Here is a 19,552-nt window from a genome sequence, read left to right on the forward strand (position 1 = left end):
TTTTTAAAACCAATAGAAAATATTAAATCAACAAAACATGAAACTGCTAAATTTCTTTTAATTTGCAAAAAATAAGTGCCATAAGATGCCACCAGCACCAATATTAAAGACAAAATCAGTGTCACGGACAGACTGTATCTGTGACTGGCAGTGGCAGGATGACAGTGGCAGTGAGTGGAGGATGATAGATCTACACTCTGACAAATCCCAGGCTGGAATTCCCCAGGCAATGTCAGGAGGTAGAACCCTGTGACAGCAGGCAGACCAGAGAACACACAGAGAGAACACCTGAACTGAGCGATCCCACACAGTGATAAGTCCAACACAGCACACCACCACCAACAGTGATACAGATCAGCAGGCCCAGCGGGCACTAGAAGAGCAGGCTGTGGGATCATGATGATGTCATCACTCACTAACGCACTGTACAAGTGATAGATGGCAATCCGGGTAACATTCACACAGACAGAAGACATCAGAGTCAGACATTACCTTCACCTGCAGGCACATCTCTGCCCCCGATGATGAATGGGAAAAGAAGGGCTGAAACTCTACAGTGATCTGCAGCCACCAGCTAGCTTGCAGTAAGTAACTGAGTCTGAGAGGAACACTGGAAGGAGTGGCAGCTCAGCTGCTACACTGGCCCCAGACACCCAGCACCTTCCTCTGTCCTTTCTTCCTCCCCTCCTCTCAGCTGAAGGATCATTCATGACATGGCAGCATCCCACACAGAGAAAGTGCTGGTCTAGCTGCACCCAGGGGCCTTTAGATGTCACTACTCTCTAGGCGGCTGCCTAGTTTGACTAGTGGAAGCACTGGCCCTGCATGCAAAGTGACAGACAAATTGCAAGGGCAGTACATTCACATGTACTCACTAAGTAAGTTTATTTCCTCAACAGGAATGTTAACATTCCCGTTGAAGAAATACGTTTTCTTGGCCCATGATTGTGAACAAAGAATCATTAGGTGTAGCTTTGCTTTGTTCTAGTACCACTTTAAAGTGGTACAACATATGATTCCACAAGGTGTGTTCGCATACATAGTCAGTTCTACCAAGGTACACCAATACACATGCAGGTTTTTAAATCTTTAAAAATACATTTGTGAATTGTGCTGCAAGACCTTAGCTAGTGCACTACAAATACACATAAATCACTGTGAGATCTACTATACTAAATTACACTCAAAACAGATACTATTGTTAGTGATAATGCAAAATATATTGGAGTATAGTCCTCTGGGAGTTGGCCCACAACTCTTCTGGGAAGGCTGTCCACAAGGTTTAGGAGTGTTTCTTTGGGAATGTTTGACCATTCTTCCAGAAGCTCATTTGTGAAGTCAAGCACTGATGTCAGACAAGAAGGCCTGGTTCGCAGTTTCCACTCAGTTTCCACTCTAATTTATCCCAAAGGTGTTCTATCAGGTTGAGGTCAGGCCAGTCAAGTTCCTCCACCCCAAACTCGCTCATCCATGTCTTTATGGACCTTGATTTGTGCACTGGTAAGCAGTCATATTGGAACAGGAAGGGGCCATCCCCAAACTGTTCCCACAAAGTTGGGACAATGAACTTATCCACAATGCCTATGGTATGCTGATGCCTTAAGAGTTCTCTTCACCGGAACTAAGGGGCCAAGCCCAACCCTTGAAAAACAACCCCACACCATAATCCCCCCTCCACCAAACTTTACACTTGGCACAATGCAGTTGGGCAAGTACCGTTCTCCTGTCAACTGCCAAACTCAGGCATGTCCATCGGATTGCCAGATAAAGAAGCGTGATTCATCACTCCAGAGAACACGTCTCCGCTGCTCTAGAGTCCAGTGGCAGCGTGCTTTACACCTCTGCATCCGCCGCTTTGCATTGCACTTGGTGATGTAAGGCTTGGATGCAGTTGCTCTGCCATGGAAACCCATTCCATGAAGCTCTCTATGCACTGTTGTGCAAATCTGAAGGCCACATGAAAAGGTCTTTAGTTATTGACTCTGCAGACAGTTGGTGACTTCTGCGCACTGACTCTGCTCTGTCATTTTACGTGGCCTATTACTTTGTGGCTGAGTTGCTGTTGTTCCCAGTTGCTTCCACTTTGTTATAATACCACTAACAGTTGACCGTGGAATATTTAGTAGCAAGGAAATTTCAAGGAGGAATTATTGCACAGGTGGCAATCTATCACAGTACCATGCTTGAATTCACTGAGCTCCTGAGAGCGACCCATTATTTCACAAATGTTTGTAGAAGCATTATGCATGCCTAGGTGCTTGATTTTACCTACATGTGGCCATGGATGTGATTGGAACACCTGAATCCAATGATTAGGAGGGGTGTCCCAATACTTTCGGCAATATAGTGTACACAGTATATATATTGGAGAATAGGTCCACATAATGCTGTAAACTTACCTATTACCTTGATGTTAAATGTGCAGCTACCTTGATTGCCAGAACTGTCAGTTGCTGTATATGTCACAGAGACATCACCAATCGGAAGCATATGAGGTGGTAGAAAGGCTGGGCTAACCTCAATTGTCACCTACAGACATATGGGACATACAAATGTGAGAAACTGGAGGTTTTTTAACCTAGTACTGTGCATGTGTATGCATATATTCAGCATTAAATAATGATTCACTAATGCAATAAGTTATCAGTCCTGTCCAATGCCAGACAGGACTGATAACTCTTTTTTATTGAGAATTAAGATATAAACAGAACATAGATCCATGTGGCATAAAATATTAGGAGATTGCATAACAATCTCATATAAGATTACATAGTAAGCATGAAATCTCCACAAGCAAAGAGCAAAGACATTACATAGAAAAAGACAAATAAGTCAACATGGTCACATTTACTAAAGGAGCTCCTACTAAAAGCAAGGAATTGGGAGAAGACAACTAAATAGGAAGGGGGGGGTTGAGGGAGAAGTAGGGAAAGGGAGATATAGGGAGGGACATATAACACCAGTTGACAATGTCCAAAGGGGACCTTTCAAGATTTAGTGGTAGAGAATCAACATTAGCATTGAGAGAATAAAAAAAAAATCCCCTCAGGATTCTCCACATAAAATATCATATGAAAACTTCCAGATATTACTCCCAAACATACTGTAACCCTCTGGCTTCCACCTGGGGAGCCCTAATTTTCTGAAACTGTTGTAGGGCAATTATGACCGGTATAAAATGTGAGGGGGGGGCTCCGACAGGAACACAAATGTGCAGGGGGCTTCAATGGGCAGACGAATGTGCAGGGGGGTCACTGACGGGCACACGACTGTGCGGGGACACCGACAGGCACACGAATATGCGTTGGGGCTCCCATGGACACACAACTGTGCGGGGGTTCTCTGATGGGCACACAAATGTGTGGGGGGGGGCTGATGGGCACACAAATGTGTGACGGGGCTCCGATGGACACACAAATGTGTGGAAGGGCTCCGATGCAGACATCAATTTGCCGGACTCCTCTGATGGGTGTTGGGGACACAAATGTGTGTGGGGGGGGGGCAATGATGGGGACACAAATTTAAATGGAAACACTGCACACTGCAAACATCCCCCCATAGCTTTTATTATTTGTAACCCCTTTCTCTATACGTTTTTGCAAGCTGGTGCCAAATGTATTCAAGCATAACTCCAGACACTTCTATTTTTTTTTTCTTTATATAATCCTGTGTATGATCTAGGGGCTATGACAGTCATCAGTTCATAAAGGCATGGAGAGAAATTCTGATTTTTTCAGAGATTAAAACCCTTTGCCTGCACCATTAAAAATTTGATTGTGTTTTGACTCTGCACCAAGAAATGTCCCATCAATATTCCAGCTTTTTTTTAACCAGGGTGCCCAGGCAACCAGCGGTGCCTTGGCAAAATGCCTAAAAATTGCCAAAAAACTGTATACAAGCCAGTAGGTGGAACTAGCCTGCTGTTTAGTTAAACAAAGCCATAGGTTTTCATTGTGCACCATTACAACCTTCCAGCTGCTGATGTTCTAACAACCAATGACATCATCTGTTGATAATGAGGACATAGGTGGGCTGCACGGCATCCTTGAATGCTCCTCCCCTGTCCCTCTCCATTAGCACTGGGGTCACATTAGCTAAGTGAGGGAGAGAAACATTGTGATACTAATCAGTACCAGTGTGCAAAGGTGTATGTGCTTTGGAAGAATAAATTGCATTGGGTGTCCTACATGTGTTGATGTTGCTGCGTTTTGTAAAATGTTTAGTTTTGTTTTTTAACATTTTAGAGTGGGGTGCCTTGAGATTGTGCATAATTTTAAAGGTTGCCTTGACTGAAAAAAAGTTGAGAAACCCTGATCTATTCAGCCAGAAAGTGAGCATAAATCTCAATATGACAACATTAAAAACATTAAAAATCTAACAGAAGATCCAATCATTGCCTAGAATCAGGCTTTAATATAATGTGATAATCTCTTATACTGAATCTAAAACATATAAGGCTTATCAATGGCTGAGATTTTTTTTTTTAACTAACTTTTTCTAGTGAGTCATAATAAAGAGTGCAATACAGAAACGACATCTAGACTTGCCTTAGAAAAAAAAAACAACAGGACAGAGAAAACAAAGAAATCTATAGAATTAAAATGTCATAATACTTTAACTAGGAACTGTAAGTGAGTGTAAAATGGTATAAATGAAGAAACTCTTAGGGATAAAGTTACACTATATCTATACATAACACATTATTGAAGAGTTCTTTTGTTATTAATTCAATCTGTCATATATTCAATTGTCTGCTATAATGTATTTTTATTAAATTATTTAGTATGAAATGAGGGTGAAAGACTTTTCTAATGTATAGATATCAGACAACAGGCTGCTGTGAGCATATGATTAATATACTTTTGTACAGAAGTGCACAGCATTTTTAAAAGTTGAAGTGGTTCTAAAGGTTTAAGGTTTTTTACCTTCATGCATTCTATGCATGAAGGTAAAAAATCTTCTGTGTGCAGCCATTCCTCCAGACCCCCTAATACTCACCTAAGCCCCATCGCGATCCAACAACGTCTGCGAGAGTCTCGGCTTGCTGGGGATTCTCCCTCCTCAATGGCTGGGACAGTAGCAGGAGTCATTGACTCCCACTGCTGTCAATCCCAGACAGTGTGCCAATGAGAAGACAGAGGGGGGTGGGGACAAGCCGCAGCTCTGTGTGTGAATGGATTCATAGAGCAGTGGCTCGGGAGTGTGCCTGCTCGGGTGCCCCCATAGCAAGCTGTTTGCTCTGGGGGCACTTGACAGGAGGAAGGGGCCAGGAGTGTCGGCAAGGGACCCCAGAAGAGGAGAATTGGGGCTGCTCTGTGCAAAACCATTACACAGAGCAGATAAGTATTATATGTTAGTTATTTAAAAAAAGAAACTGAGCCTTTAGTATTGTTTAAAGATAGCAAAAAGTGAAAAGGATCTAATGGGGTCAGTGAGTTAAATTACTAGTGTTCATGCTAGTTCATTTCTTCATAAAATAACAATTTTAGCAAAGTCCCTAAAAATAGTGCCCATATATCCTAGCAGTCCATTACTATGCCAACATACTGTAGATTGCAGCACTCGATCTATGACCCCTCACAATATCCCCAATATGTTAATTCAGTCCCCTGAAAAGCTTATGCATGAACTGACTTTCCAGTAATTTGTATTTGCATATGGCTATGAACACCGCATCCCATCACCACCCCTCTTCCTCAAGGTTACAGTGTTTGGGGCTTATGATTGACTGCTCAAGCATGTTGTGGAACATGAACATGGGTGTTATAGAAGGTAAAAAAAAATGTCCAAAACTTGGATGTACTTAATTTTTCTTTTGATTGTGTAACAGCATTGCTTTATTTTCTTTTGAGTACACAGAAAAGTTAAAGCTGGTCATACACTGATCAAAATTTGGCCATCTTAGAAGTGAATGGATGAATTTCGATCAGTGTGCAACATATGATTTAAAGATTCTAGTATAAGCAGAAATGTTGTTATGCACATATAATTTTTGATCAATTCAGTATTATAAAAATTTCATTCTGTTTACACTTATGTAATCTTCCCAACATTTGAATGTGCAAAGTAAAGTAGAACTATGCCTCCCTACTCACTCACACACAGTTGAATGTTGTAGCACTTAACTATAAGTGCATTTGTGTCCTGCAAAGCCTCACAAATACCTACTAGTCCTGCTAAGGAAGTCCACCTCACAGTTTCCTGAGTTGGGGTGAACTCTGGAGCAGTGCAGTTTTTTCACTGGTAGACAGCTAATATTGTACCTATTCACAAGAAGGTAGAAGATGGCAATTAAAGGTGAGTTTACCATTGGTTGTAGTTAAAAAAAAGGCAGACTCGATGGACCACTTGGTATTTTTCTGCCATCATTTTTCTATGTTTCTTTCTTTATGATGACTGTGCATCATATGTCACATAGAAGGTCATGAGCTTCCAGATATACCCTAAATGTCTTCCATTGCTTTATTTCTCACTGCTGATACAGTCTAGGGAAGTTATGCAGAGTAGAAGAGAGTGACAACGCTGCAGTAATTTCTGCAGTCATCGTGCAGCATTGTCAGGCCATAGGGCAAATTTACACAAATACAGAAAGATGAGCATAAGCTAACAGGAGTTTATTTAGAACAATATTTTACCAAACAAGGAAATAGGGGTATCTCTTCAACAGCAACAAAAATAAAAAAAATACTTTTCTTCAGTAGAACTGGGAAAAGCTAAAGCCTCCATTAGATCACATTGCTATCCTTGTTGTAGATTTGCTCTCACTTCCTGCCTGGTCAGCTGGACAGGAAGTGATGGTAAATGTCTCTAACGGAACTCCTGATAGTGCTACAAACCCAGCAAAGGTTCTAATCTTTTCCCACTTTTATCAAACCTAGTAAAAATCAAGAAAAATTAATAATATATCCATAGCTACAAAGTGAAATAATAAAATCAGAAATAATCAGCACAGAGGGTTTGCAGTCTTTTGCAGTCACCTCATCTCCAGAATTATCTCTCGCTTGTGGAATCTCCCAATTGACTTGGGCTACATTCTGATGCTGAATGTTTTCGATAAGAATATCATTTGGACATGTGATTTCAGGAGGTTCAAAATCTGTAAAATAGAGAGAAAGTGGATGAACAGGATAGAGAGTAATGGTAGAATGAAAGAAAATGATAGCATTTTAAAGTAGAACAAGATGGTTAATAACATTAAAATTTGAAATGGAAAAAAAAGTTATATATATATATATATATATATACACACACACTTTTTTATTATTACGTAAATAACATTTCCAGACTGCCGACAGCAAATTAAAATTAAGTGGTCCATTCAGTATAGTCATTAATTTTTTCAAAGTAAATAATATGGATTAGCAAGGACTAGCATTTGCTTGACTACCTGCATAACTACAAAGGCCGATTTTTGCTTGTAGTGATTAATTGGTCTCTTATGGGCATGATGCTGCTGACTAAGACATCTTTTCTTATCCAAGTTGTAAACTGTGGGCACAGTTTGTACATATGTACTTGAATATATTAAGAATGATGATGAGATAAATGCATGCATTATACATCTATATCAATTCTCCACATCAATTTGGATGACTAACTCTCACCTTTGCATATGCCGGCTTGGACATCTTCACTCCATTTACCATTGGAAAGACATTTAATCTCTTCTCTGACTTCAGATAATACAAAGCCCTTTTGACATCTCAGATAACAGACTGATGCATATGATGCGGGCTCTTTGCCACAAGTTGTTGGTAATATTAGGATATTTTTAGGCTTTTTAAAAACAGGACAGTGAATCTCTGTACAAAACAAAGCAGGTTACTTAGATGAAAACAAAAGAATGATATTCCACTTGAATATGGCATATCTCCTTGACATTAACTTTAAATGGTATTATTTATTCCAAAATGCCTTACTAACCTAAAACCTAAAAACAAAAATGCAATATATTGCAGTTTACCAGTTCTTATTATACAGTTTACCAATCCTGATGGCTACACTATATTCTATTTTTCTGCCAGTAACACTCTTTTTGTCCTAGTGTGACAATGCTCACCCACTGTCCTGTATTTATGGAGGAATAGTATTTTCACCCTAGGAAAGGAAATAAAAGTATTATATGTATTATGACAACAAAACTCCCCACTCCGTACCATAGAGGGGATATGTTCTATTACTTTATAGACCAGAGGTCTATTATATTATTGTCCAGGGTTCCCTAAAGTGGTCAATACTGCCATCCAAGTGTCAATGGGACTATCCAAGGGGTCGATAAAATGGCTGGGGTTCAATAGGTGGTCAACAAATGAAGAAAAGTCAATTTGAGTCAATTAATCTCTTGAGGTCCCCATGGAGCTACACCCCAGTCATTAGTCCTGAAGGCAAGGTAGCTAGCATCATGTGTTATATAGGGTTGACTGTCAACCATCAGTGAGAGCAAACTTGAATTTTCTCTATCTGCTGTGTGTTGTTGCTAGCCTTGTTTACCAGAGTGCTTTGTATTGTACGTCTGTGACCTTCCATTTATATTATTATTTGTAGTACTGTTATTTATTATAATATTTATTAAACTATTTTCATAAGATACTGTAAATGTTTGGGGGTGTAAAATGATTTACAAACTTCATTAATGAATTGATGACTTTTCCAGAGCTTCCCCCATCCTCTGGAACTCTCTACCCCAATTTATCAGACTATCGCCTACTCTGCTCACTTTTAGGCGATCTCTGAAAACCTATCTCTTCAGGGAAGCCTATCCTGCTCTCAGCTAATAATGGAATCTACTCTTCCAACCAGTCCATCCCCCACAGTTACTACCTTTTGTACCACTAGCCCCTCCCTCCTAGATTGTAAGCTCCAAGGAGCAGGGCCCTCCTTTCCCTCTTGTATTGAACTGTATTGTTGCTGTATTGTCTCCCGTTATATTGTAAAGCACTGAGCAAACTGTTGGCGCTATATAAATCCTGTATAATAATAATAATGAGCTGAAGAGACTGGAGACCAATGTTATAGACAATGGAGTTGTGCAAAGTGAACATTTGCTGACTATAGTAATTAATCTGTTGCTGCCATCGTAACACAAGGGCAGTAGCAAGGAGGGTGGGCTTTAAGGCCCACACAGCACACACTTGTATCCATGGGCGGCATAAGTTTCTGATCTGGGAATGTGTTCACTGCAGAGGTGGAAATGGGTTAAGGTAAGCCTGCGTTCATTTAGTTTACAAACTGTTCATTGAAAGCATCACAAAAAGCAATATATCAAACACTGCACTGGCACTGCAGGAACAGTTAAAGGGCAAAAATGTATAAACCTACTTCAGGACAATTTTATGGTATAGTTCATAGAGGTCCCAACTAGGAGTGATGCTTTGTTGGACCTGGTAATCTCAAATCATGCAGAGCTTACTACTAATGTCCATATAAAAAGAACATCTGGGTTGCAGTGATCATAATATAATTTCATTTATTGTTAGCTGCAAAAAACAAGCACATACGGGAAAAATAAAAACACTCAACTGTAAAAGAGCTAATTTTCCAAGGCTGAGAGCAGCTCTCCAAGACTTAGACTGGGAGGGAGTATTGGCATCGGTGAACACAGGACATAAATGGGAGTTCTTCAAAAAGACTGTATGTGAACACACGGCAAAATATATTCCCATGGGCAACAGGTTTAAAAGGCTAAAAATCCAACCTACCGTGTTTCCCCGAAAATAAGACGCTGTCTTATATTTTTTTTGGCTCAAAAAAACACACTAGGTCTTATTTTTGGGGCAGGTCTTATTTTTTTTAATGTACAGGTGTGGACAGGGAGTGCAGAGATGAGCTGCAGGCAGTTGTGGATGAGGGTTACTAAAGAGAGGGCCGGCTGATGACAGATGACAGTTGTGAGCTGCAGTCAGGTGTTGCAGAGGTGAATTGACAGGTGAGTTTTAAACAGGGTGCAGAGATGAGCCACAGACAGGGTGCAGGGGTGAGTTGCAGACAGGGGATGCAGAAGTGAGCTTTGGGTCCTATCTTCCCACACAGTGCACCAAGCGCACTCACTCACCACTCCTCCTCTACCTCACTGGCCAATGATCACCCCTGGGGCATTGGCTTCCATGCATTACGCTGCAGGATGAGATGCCCCACCCCTAAACACACTGCGCCCTCAGATATCTGTTTCTTCCCTGTCCCACAGTGAGTACAGACGTAGGGGGGTTCTGTGGGAGCAGATGGTGCTGTTGCTTACAAGAGGGATTGTCACTTGGAAACACAAAAGCCGCACTTCTGTGTTTATAGGAGACAGTAGCAATTCCCAAAAACAGTACTAGGTCTTATTTTTGGGGTAGGTCTTATTTTCGGGGAAACAGGGTATGTGGCTTATGGCCAAAGTTAAAAAAGCTATAAATAATATGAAAAGAGCTTTTATAAAATATAAAAATGAAGGAACACTATAATCATTAAAACATTACAAAGAACATAACAGAATATGTAAAAAGGAAATCAAGGCTGCTAAAATGGAAAACAAACGATAGCAGGACAAACCCATCAAAATTCTTCAAATATATTGATAGCAAAAAAGATTGGGTCTGAGCATATAGGCCCTTTACAAAATAATCTAGAGTGGGTGACTGGGGACAAAGAAAAGGCAAATTTATTAAATACCTTCTTCAGCTCTGTGTATACAAAGGAGCATGGAGGAGCTCTTGTCCATAATGGGCATGGTATTGACACAGCCCCAGATGACATTTGCTCACAATTGATATGATCCAGAAATATTTAGACAGTATAAAGGTGAATAAAGCACCTGGACTGGATGGCATACACCCATGGGTCCTTAAAGAATTGAGTTCTGTTATTTCAAAGCCACTGTTTCTAATTTTTAGGGACTCTTTAATGACTGTCATAGTACCACTGGATTGGCGTAAGGCCAATGTGGTGCTTATATTTAAAAAGGGGTCAAAATCTTTACAAAGTAATTATAGACCTGGTAGTTTAATTTCTATAGTTGGAAAGATACTGGAGAGTTTAATAAAAGACCACATGGATGAGTTCTTGGTTGAAAAAAATATTTTAAGCAACAGACAGCATGGACTCATGAAAGACAAAGTCAAACAAATCAAATTTCTTTTTATGAGGAGGTGAACAAAACCTTGGACAGAGGGGTGACTGTTGATGTGGTATACTTGGATTTTGAGAAAGTGTTTGACACAGTTCCCCACACACAGCTAATGTGTAAGATAAAGTCTACAGGCTTGGAAAATCCATATGTAAATGGATAGAAAACTGGCTAATAGATCGAATTCAGAGAGTAGTGGTTAATGATTCATACTCTGAATGGCCTGGGTTGTTAGTGATGTACCCCAAGGTTCAGTGTTGGGACCCTTACTTTTTAATATATTTATAAACAATATAGGGTCTGGAATTAAAAATACTGTTTCAGTCTTTGCAGATTACACCAAGCTATGCAGTGGAATAACGTCCTTACAGGATGCCTCCAACTTACAAGCCGACCTCAATGCACTGTTTAATTGGGCAACTATGTGGCAACTATGTGGCAAATGAGGTTTAATTTTGATAAATTTAAAGTTATGCACTTGGGGGCTAGGAATATGAATGCATCATACATACTAGGGGGAGTACAACTGGGGGAATCAATAGTGGAGAAGAATCTGGGAGCTCTGGTAGATCATAAGCCTAATAACGTCATGCAATTCCAAGTTGCGGTTTCTAAAGTGAGCAAAATCCTCTATTGTATTAAAAGAGGTATAGACTCCAGAGAGAGAGGTATCATTTTAACCCTGTACAGATCATTAGTAAGACCTCATCTGGAATATGCAGTTCAGTTTTGGGCACCAATTCACAAAAAGAATATTGGGGAACTGGAGAAAATGAAGAGAAGGGCAACCAAACTGCTAAGCAGCATGGAGGAGTTCAACTATGAGAAAAGATTAAAGGAATTGAATTTATGCTCTCTTGAGGAGGAGATTAAGGGGGGATATGATCAACATGTATAAATACATCAGTGGTTCATATAGTGAACTCGGTGTAGAGTTATTCACCCAAAGGACAAGGGGGCACTCTATACGTCTGGAGGAAAAGCGATTTAATCTCCAAATACGTAAAGGTTTCTTCACAGTAAGAGCTGTGAAAATGTGGAATAGACTCCCTCAAGAGTTGGTTCTCTCCAGCTCAATAGATTGCTGAGGCCTGGATTCTTTCCTAGATACGCATAATATAACTATAAAGTTAATCCAGGGACTATCCAATTGCCTCTCGGGGGATCAGGAAGGAAATTATTACCCTACAGGAGCAAACTGGATCATTGCCTTCCTCTGGATCAACTACGGGTATAGGATTAAAACTTTTTTTTGTTTGTTTTTATGGTTGAACTAGATGGGCTTTTTTTAAAAAGCAAAACAGTGTTGTAAAAACATGTAAAACAGTACTTTCAAAAGACAGAGAAGACAAAGAATAAGGGAGGCAAGGAAACAATACCAGATGAAGTACTGCACAATGTCATACAACAAAATCGTAATCTAAAGATATATAGTCAAGCAAGTCAAAAGCAGACAATAAAATAAATCATCAAGCATCCAATAATAGTTACCAACAGAAAATCAAATACAGTTGTGCTCAAAAGTTTACATATCCTGGCAGAAATTGTGAAATTTTGGCATTGATATTGAAAAGATGACTGACCATGCCAAAAAATGCTCTTTTATTGAAGGATGATGATCATATGAAGCCATTTATCATCAAATAGTTGTTTGGCTTCTTTTTAAATCATAATGATAACAGAAATCACCCAAATGGCCATGATCAAAAGTTTACATACCCTGGAATGTTTGGCCTTGGTACAGACACACAAGGTGACACACACTGGTTAAAATGGCAATCAGAGGTTAATGTTCCACATCTGTGGCTTTTTAAATTGCAATTAGTGTCAGTGTATAAATAGTCAATAAGTTTGTTAGCTCTTACGTGGAAGCACTGACTAGGCTAGATACTGAACCATGGGGATCAGAAAAGAACTGTGAAAAGTCCTTACAAAGGTAATGGAACTTTATTAAGATGGAAAAGGACATATAAAGATGTCCAAAGCCTTGAATATGCCAATCAGTACTGTTAAATCACCTATTAAGAAGTGGAAAGTTAGGGGATCTCTTGATACCAAGCCAAGGTCAGGTAGACCAAGAAAGATTGCAGCCATAAATTCTAAAGAAGCTATTGACCACAGTGAGTATGTATAGGTTTCTCAGTATATGTAGAAACATTTGAGATTGGAGTGAATAATAGACAACTGATGTTAAATTTACTGGCTGTCCACCTGTGTTCATTTTAAATACAGTTTTTCTTTGCACATGAATTTTTTATATGCTCACTGAACAGTAACTTTGCTAATGTGTTAACACTATGACAGTATACCTGTGCAGCGTGGTTCCCTTGCATCCCATTGTGCGTTTCCTTGACAAGTCAGTTTAGATGTCCCTTCCAGCTTATATCCATCCTTACAACTTACAGAGCACACAGATCCATAGGACGTATCACTAGAAGTACAGTTTATTCTGCCATTTTCAATCTGCCGCAGTTTTGGACATGTACGCACTGTGAGAAAATCAAAACAAAAAAATAACTTTAATTAATTAATGAGCTACAAAGACACAATGGGGAGGATTCTCCATTCACCTGGAATGTGTGAATGGGGGAAGGAAAAAAAACTAACCCATGTATGGCCAGCTTAAAAGTCACAATGCCTTTTGATTTACATTTCCTCTTTTATTTCTGAATTTTATTCCTTTCACCAAAGTTGTTGCTGTGATGCCACAGGTATAACTTTACCAATTCTTACCACACAAAGGTTGGCACAAAGGTACAGTTGTCCTTTAAAGGATAATTATACAAAAGTAGTTATCCATTAAAAAGATGGCCTATCATTTATATTCTATTTTTGATTGTTTTGGCATTTTTCTAGTGATTGATCTTTATGGACGTGTCTTCTTTTCAATCTATCCAATGGCTGCAGAAGACATTTTAGTCACATTTAGTTACACCAAAAATATCTAAATTCTTGAGGTGTGTTGAGTATTCCATATTACTATTTCCGATTAATTATTTGAGTTTCCACAAAAAGATCCTAGTTTTAATGCTAAACTCCAGCTCTATATAAAAGACAAAAATTAATGCAGATATGTTTTGACAAAGAAAATAATAAACATATTTTTTGTACTAAATGTAGTTTTGTATTTTTTTTTTAAATGCATTCATTATAAGGACTTAGTGTGACTGGACATCAGCCTCTTGCAGTCTCTGTATAGCAACACTCAGACTGGTAAAGGCAGGGGCAGGAGCTGAAGCTAAGCTGATGGTTCAGAAACACCAACGCCATGCCTTTTACAGTCTAAAATTGTAAACTGCTGCCATTTGCCTGTCTGTGCTGTGTGGGAGAATTGTATAAATCTCACAAATGATTGGCGAAATACAAATTATTTGGAGGTAGAACAGCTCCTTTATATGGATTCAATCAGTGTATTTAGCCATTTGTCAGCTTTAATTAAGACGTGGTCACGGTGGGTAGACCTGGATGACTCCACAGCCATACAACTTTTTGGCATATTATTAATAAAATTTGTACATATTTGTTTTTAGATGAAATGTTTGAAAAGCAATCAGTTCCTTTCTGTTCCTGTAAGAGAATACAGATGTGGAAACACTAGCAATATTCAGATTACGTTTTGTTTTTACAGCAAAGAAGTGTGAACGTGCATTAATAATGCTACTGCAGACTATAACTGAATTGCCAAACTTATTATTCCTTTCTATCAATGATTATATTTCTATTATGCTCACTGCAGTTTCAGGGCAAAATCTGTTCAAAGTGCATCACCCTAATGTAACTACAAAATAAACCATTTGAAAAAAGAATAGCACCTAGGAAAGATTCTGACAGTTTGCAAATGGATACAATACGTAGCCCAAATGGTGTGTGACATATTTACAGTATACTAAATTAAGTTTGGCAGTCTAAATTCAGTTGTTGGCTTTCGGTTGTTTTGGTTTCTGCAGAGTAAACTTTGCTTAGTAAGGACGGTAGCTTGCAATTACAGTTTTTAGTACAAAATATTACGGAAAACACATTGTACAGATATTATAGAAATGTTTCAAGATATTATAAGGATATCTGACAAAAGAGCCTAAGTACTCAATCAGCATTTTTACCAGATTTGACACTATGTCAGGCTTGTATTCATGAGCTCCACCTCATTCAAGCTCCATAGCTCCTGTGATATTGCTATTAAAAGGGCATATCTAATGTGTTTTCATCTAATATATATTTTGAGTTATTGTTGATTATCAAAAACTAAAATGTCAAGAATAATTGCACCCTTGTAATAAAAGTAAAAAAGAGTTGTAATTTTTCCCTGTTACCTGGTTGAGTGGATGCCTTTAATGTCAGCAGTCTAACAGTCTAAAATGTCTAATTTGTGTTTAGTACATGCTGTCTGTGGAGTGACTTGAAACAGGGACACAAGGAATGAGTAGTGAGGCACTAGGGTGGGGGGGGGGGGGTTAGAGGGAGAGAGATGGGATGAAAAGAGAGAGAGGAGAGAGTGAAGGGGGGGGGGGGGGAGAGAGAGAGAGAGAGTGGAGGAGGGAGAAAGGGGAGGGCTAAATTGAGAATGAAGGAGAGAAGGGTAAAGAGAGAGAGGAAATGAGAGGGAAGGAGAGAGAGGGAGATAGGGGGAGAGGGAGAGAAAGGGGAGGATAGAGAAGGAGGGACAGATAGAGAGGGAAAAAAGGGAGGGAGGAACAAAGAAAGAGAGAGTGAGAGAGGGAAGACGAGAGAGAGAGAGGGGGAGAGTGAGAGAGAAGAGAAACAGACAGAGGTGCTATTCTACAATATCCTGAACAAAAGGTTTCTGAACTTCTTAACACAGCAAAATGTCCTCAGCAGAAGCCAGGCGGGGTTCATGCCAAACTATCGTATCACAGACCACATCTACACTCTGTCTTGTCAAAAGCCATGTCTACAACACAAATCATGGAATGATATTTGTCTGTTTTTTTGGATTTTAACCACTTGCCCTCCAGAGGATTTACCCCCCTTCCTGACCAGGCCATTTTTTGCGATACGGCTCTGCGTTACTTTAACTGATAATTGCGTGGTCATGCAACACTGTACCCAGATGAAATTTACATCCTTTTTTCCCACAAATTGAGCTTTCTTATGGTGGTATTTGATCGCCTGTGCATTTTTTATTTTTTGCACTATAAGCAAAAAAAGACTGACAATTTTGAGAGAAAAAAATATTTTTGACTTTTTGTTATTAAACATGTCCAGTAAAAAAATGTAAAAAATAAAATTTCGTCATAAATTTAGGATAAAATGTATTCTGCGACATATCAAAAAAAATCCCACTATATGTAAATTAATTGGTTTATGTGAAAGTTACAGCTTTTACAAATGGCGGTTTAGATACTGGGATTTAGTTTTTTTCCCTACTAGTAATGGCGGCGATCAGCGACTTTTGGCGGGACTGAGGTGGGCATTCTGACACTGGGGCAGAACTAACTTGGTGTCACTGACATCCCCAGTGACACCAATACAGTGATCAGTGCTAAAAAACAGCACTGACACTGTACTAATGGCACTGAGCAGGAAGGGGTTAATGTGAGGGGTGATCAAAGGGTTAACTCTGTGTAGAGAATGTTTTACTAGGGGGCGGGAGATGTGTGCTTCACTGTAAGCACACTATTCGGGATGTCTGTGCTGTGCACAGCCATCCCAAGCAGTGTGCTCCAGCTGACAGGGAGGAAGATTGTTTGTAAACAAAACAGTCTTCCTCCCTAACGGTGATTGTCGGTAATCACTGGCCGGGACCCGGTGATTGTCATCCGCAGACGCAGATGGTGGCGTGGGTTGGGCACACGCGCCCACTGCCCAGAGATGCAAAATCACTGCCGCCGTGTAGCAGTATATCTGTTATACGGCAGCGGGTAAGCGGTTAAGAAGGCCTTCAACTCAGTGTGGCACCACAGTCTGCTCCTCAAACTATTGGAGAATGGAATAGGTGGGAAAACATATGATGACATCAAGAGCTCATATACTGAGAACAGCTGCAGCATAAAGGTGAATGGGAAAGAACAGAGCACTTCTGAAAAGCCCAAGGAGACAGACAGGACTGCAGTTTAAGTCCAACTCTCTTCAACATTTACATCAATGAACTGGCTGCAACTCTAGAATCTTCTCCAGCACTTGGACTAACTTTACATGACACCAAGGTGAAGTTCCTGCTGTGTGTGGATGATCTCTTTCTACTGTCACCAACAGAGTCAGGCCTACAAGACTGGAAATGCTGGAGAAATACAGTTTGACATGGGTACTACCAATCAATTCAAAGAAAACAAAAATCATGGTGTTCTGAAGGAAGAACACAAAACAAATAAAGAGTCCTTCCTTTACATTAAATATGTGCACTCTTGATTAATCTAACAGCTACACATATCTCTGCCTTGAAATTACCCAATCAGGAGGTTTCAAGCCAACTATAGGCCTAAGAGACAAGGTATGCAGAGTCTTCTATGCTATCAGGAGACAGTTGTATCACCTAAACCTACCGGTAAGAGTCTGGTTTAAAATTTTTGATAGGGTCATCATCCCAATTCTATTCTATGACAGTGAAGTATGGGGTTTTTTTACTTACCCACACCAACCCAAATGGGACTCCATGGGATGAAATATTTAATTTGGAATCCTGCAAGCACCTCCGCTAAGTCCATCAGAGCACCTCCAACATTGCTCTTTTTACAGTCTGAGCTGGGTAGATTCCCCTTACTACTTGCAGTACAAAAGAGGGCACTATCATACTGAGACCACCTACAAGAGAGCAGTCCCAACTAAAAAATCCATACAACTTAACTGACCAACAAGGATCAGTTCAAGCCATGCACCCTGCAATAATTCATCACCACCTTGTCCATTCCAAACTACCCCTAAAATCTCAAATTAAAGACAAAATTAATAATTCAAAAGAAAAATTAGTTTGGGGAATGGAGAAATGAAACAACAATGAGGAACAAGTAAGGGACATTCATTTCCAGAGATTCTCTTCTGTCATCTTTACTTCTATAGAAGAACAAACTTCAAATTTTACAGGGAGAAAAGGAGCCAACAGACAGAGAGAGTGTGATGGAGGGAGTGAGAAGGAGGGAGAGCTAGAGAGAGAGGGAGGAAGGAAGAGAGAGAAAGAGTGGGATAGGAAGGGAGACAGATAGGAGAGAGGAAGGGAGAGAGAGAAAAAGGGAGGGAGGGAGAGAAGTAGGGAGACAGAGCGAGGGAGGGAAGGAGAGAGAGAGAGAGAAAGAGAGGGAGAGAGGGATGGAGAGGAAGAGAGGGAGGGAGAAAAAGGGAGAAAGAGAGAGAGGAGGGAGAGAGAAGGGCAGAGAGAGAGGGTGTAGGTTTCCTGTTTTAGTATGCCACTAGATGTACAAGATTCTCTGCTTATCCATATAAGCAAATAATAAGCTAAACTAAGTAGCACGCTTCAAAGGACTGCAGAGATGTCATTTTCAATGTACCTCCAAACTCTGAAAGTTCAGTGGATGGCTGTAACAGGAAACAGAAGGAAAATCTTAAAGTCTAGGGTTTTCCATTTGGTGTTCTCATAGAAAAGCAACAGCAGTCAAATTTCATTTGCTGCAGCAGAAGTTGAAATTCTAAGCTAAGTGGTAGGAAACGTCTGCATATAGATCTTACCACATAAACTCCCAAGTGTTAAATCTGAACTCCAGGAAAACAGCTAAATACGCAATAAAAAAAACATATATGCAACTAGTATAAACCTGAATTTGACTTAATTATCCTCTTGCACTTCTTGTATTGCAATGCTTAAACTGGTAAGGGCAGGTAAAGGACTGAGAGCCATTCATATGTGCTGCACATTGCACATAAATGTGTTTCCAAGGAATATGATAATAGGCAGAGATTGTTAAGTGAGTAGTGAGATTACCTGATTGGTCTGCTGTGAGCTGTTTTACCTACAAACAATTTGTCTCCATTTCCATATACTCCTGAGATTTACTCAACCACTTTTCGCTATAAGGCCTGGTGAATAACACCCTAACAAGAGATTCATTGGTGGTCTTTCTCCACTCCAACATTTCTAATGAAGGGACAGCAGACTAATAAGGTCTTAATCTGCTCATTTTGCACTTTTCTGCCATCAGCATGTTCTCTTTCAACATATTTGCATTCGGAACCCTCATTGGTTATCAGCCCCGGTCCACCCCCTCCCTGTCTCAGTGCTGCTGTACAGGGCCATCAAGAGGCTAATGCCAAGTCAAATATCGGCACTTACAGAAGTTGCATATCTTTATATGTACTGTGTAAATATACACTATATTGCCAAACGTAATGGGACACCATTCCAAATCTTTGGATTCAGGTGTTCCAATCACCTCATGGCCACAGGTGTATAAAATCAAGCACCTAGGCATGCAGACTGCTTTTACAAACATCTGTGAAAGAATGGGTTGCTCTCAGGAGCTCAGTGAATTCAAGCGTGGT

The 19,552-nt window shown here is 39.9% G+C and overlaps 1 protein-coding gene across 1 annotated transcript in view; it reads right to left on the minus strand.

Annotated features, from left to right (window-relative positions):
• SVEP1 (sushi, von Willebrand factor type A, EGF and pentraxin domain containing 1) overlaps positions 1-19,552 on the minus strand; it is a 476,820-nt gene that overhangs the window by 240,701 nt on the left and 216,567 nt on the right. The window contains exons 6-9 of the mRNA XM_089674706.1: positions 13,414-13,593; positions 7,605-7,802; positions 6,978-7,096; positions 2,400-2,529 (exon numbers count right to left, since the gene is read on the minus strand). Of these exons, the coding sequence (XP_089530832.1) occupies positions 2,400-2,529; positions 6,978-7,096; positions 7,605-7,802; positions 13,414-13,593 (627 nt within the window). The remainder of the gene's footprint in view (positions 1-2,399; positions 2,530-6,977; positions 7,097-7,604; positions 7,803-13,413; positions 13,594-19,552) is intronic.

This window comes from Staurois parvus, unplaced genomic scaffold (assembly GCF_062004578.1).
Source record: "Staurois parvus isolate SC_StPar_1 unplaced genomic scaffold, SC_StPar_1.0 ptg000012l, whole genome shotgun sequence".
NCBI classification, from domain to species: Eukaryota; Metazoa; Chordata; class Amphibia; order Anura; family Ranidae; genus Staurois; species Staurois parvus.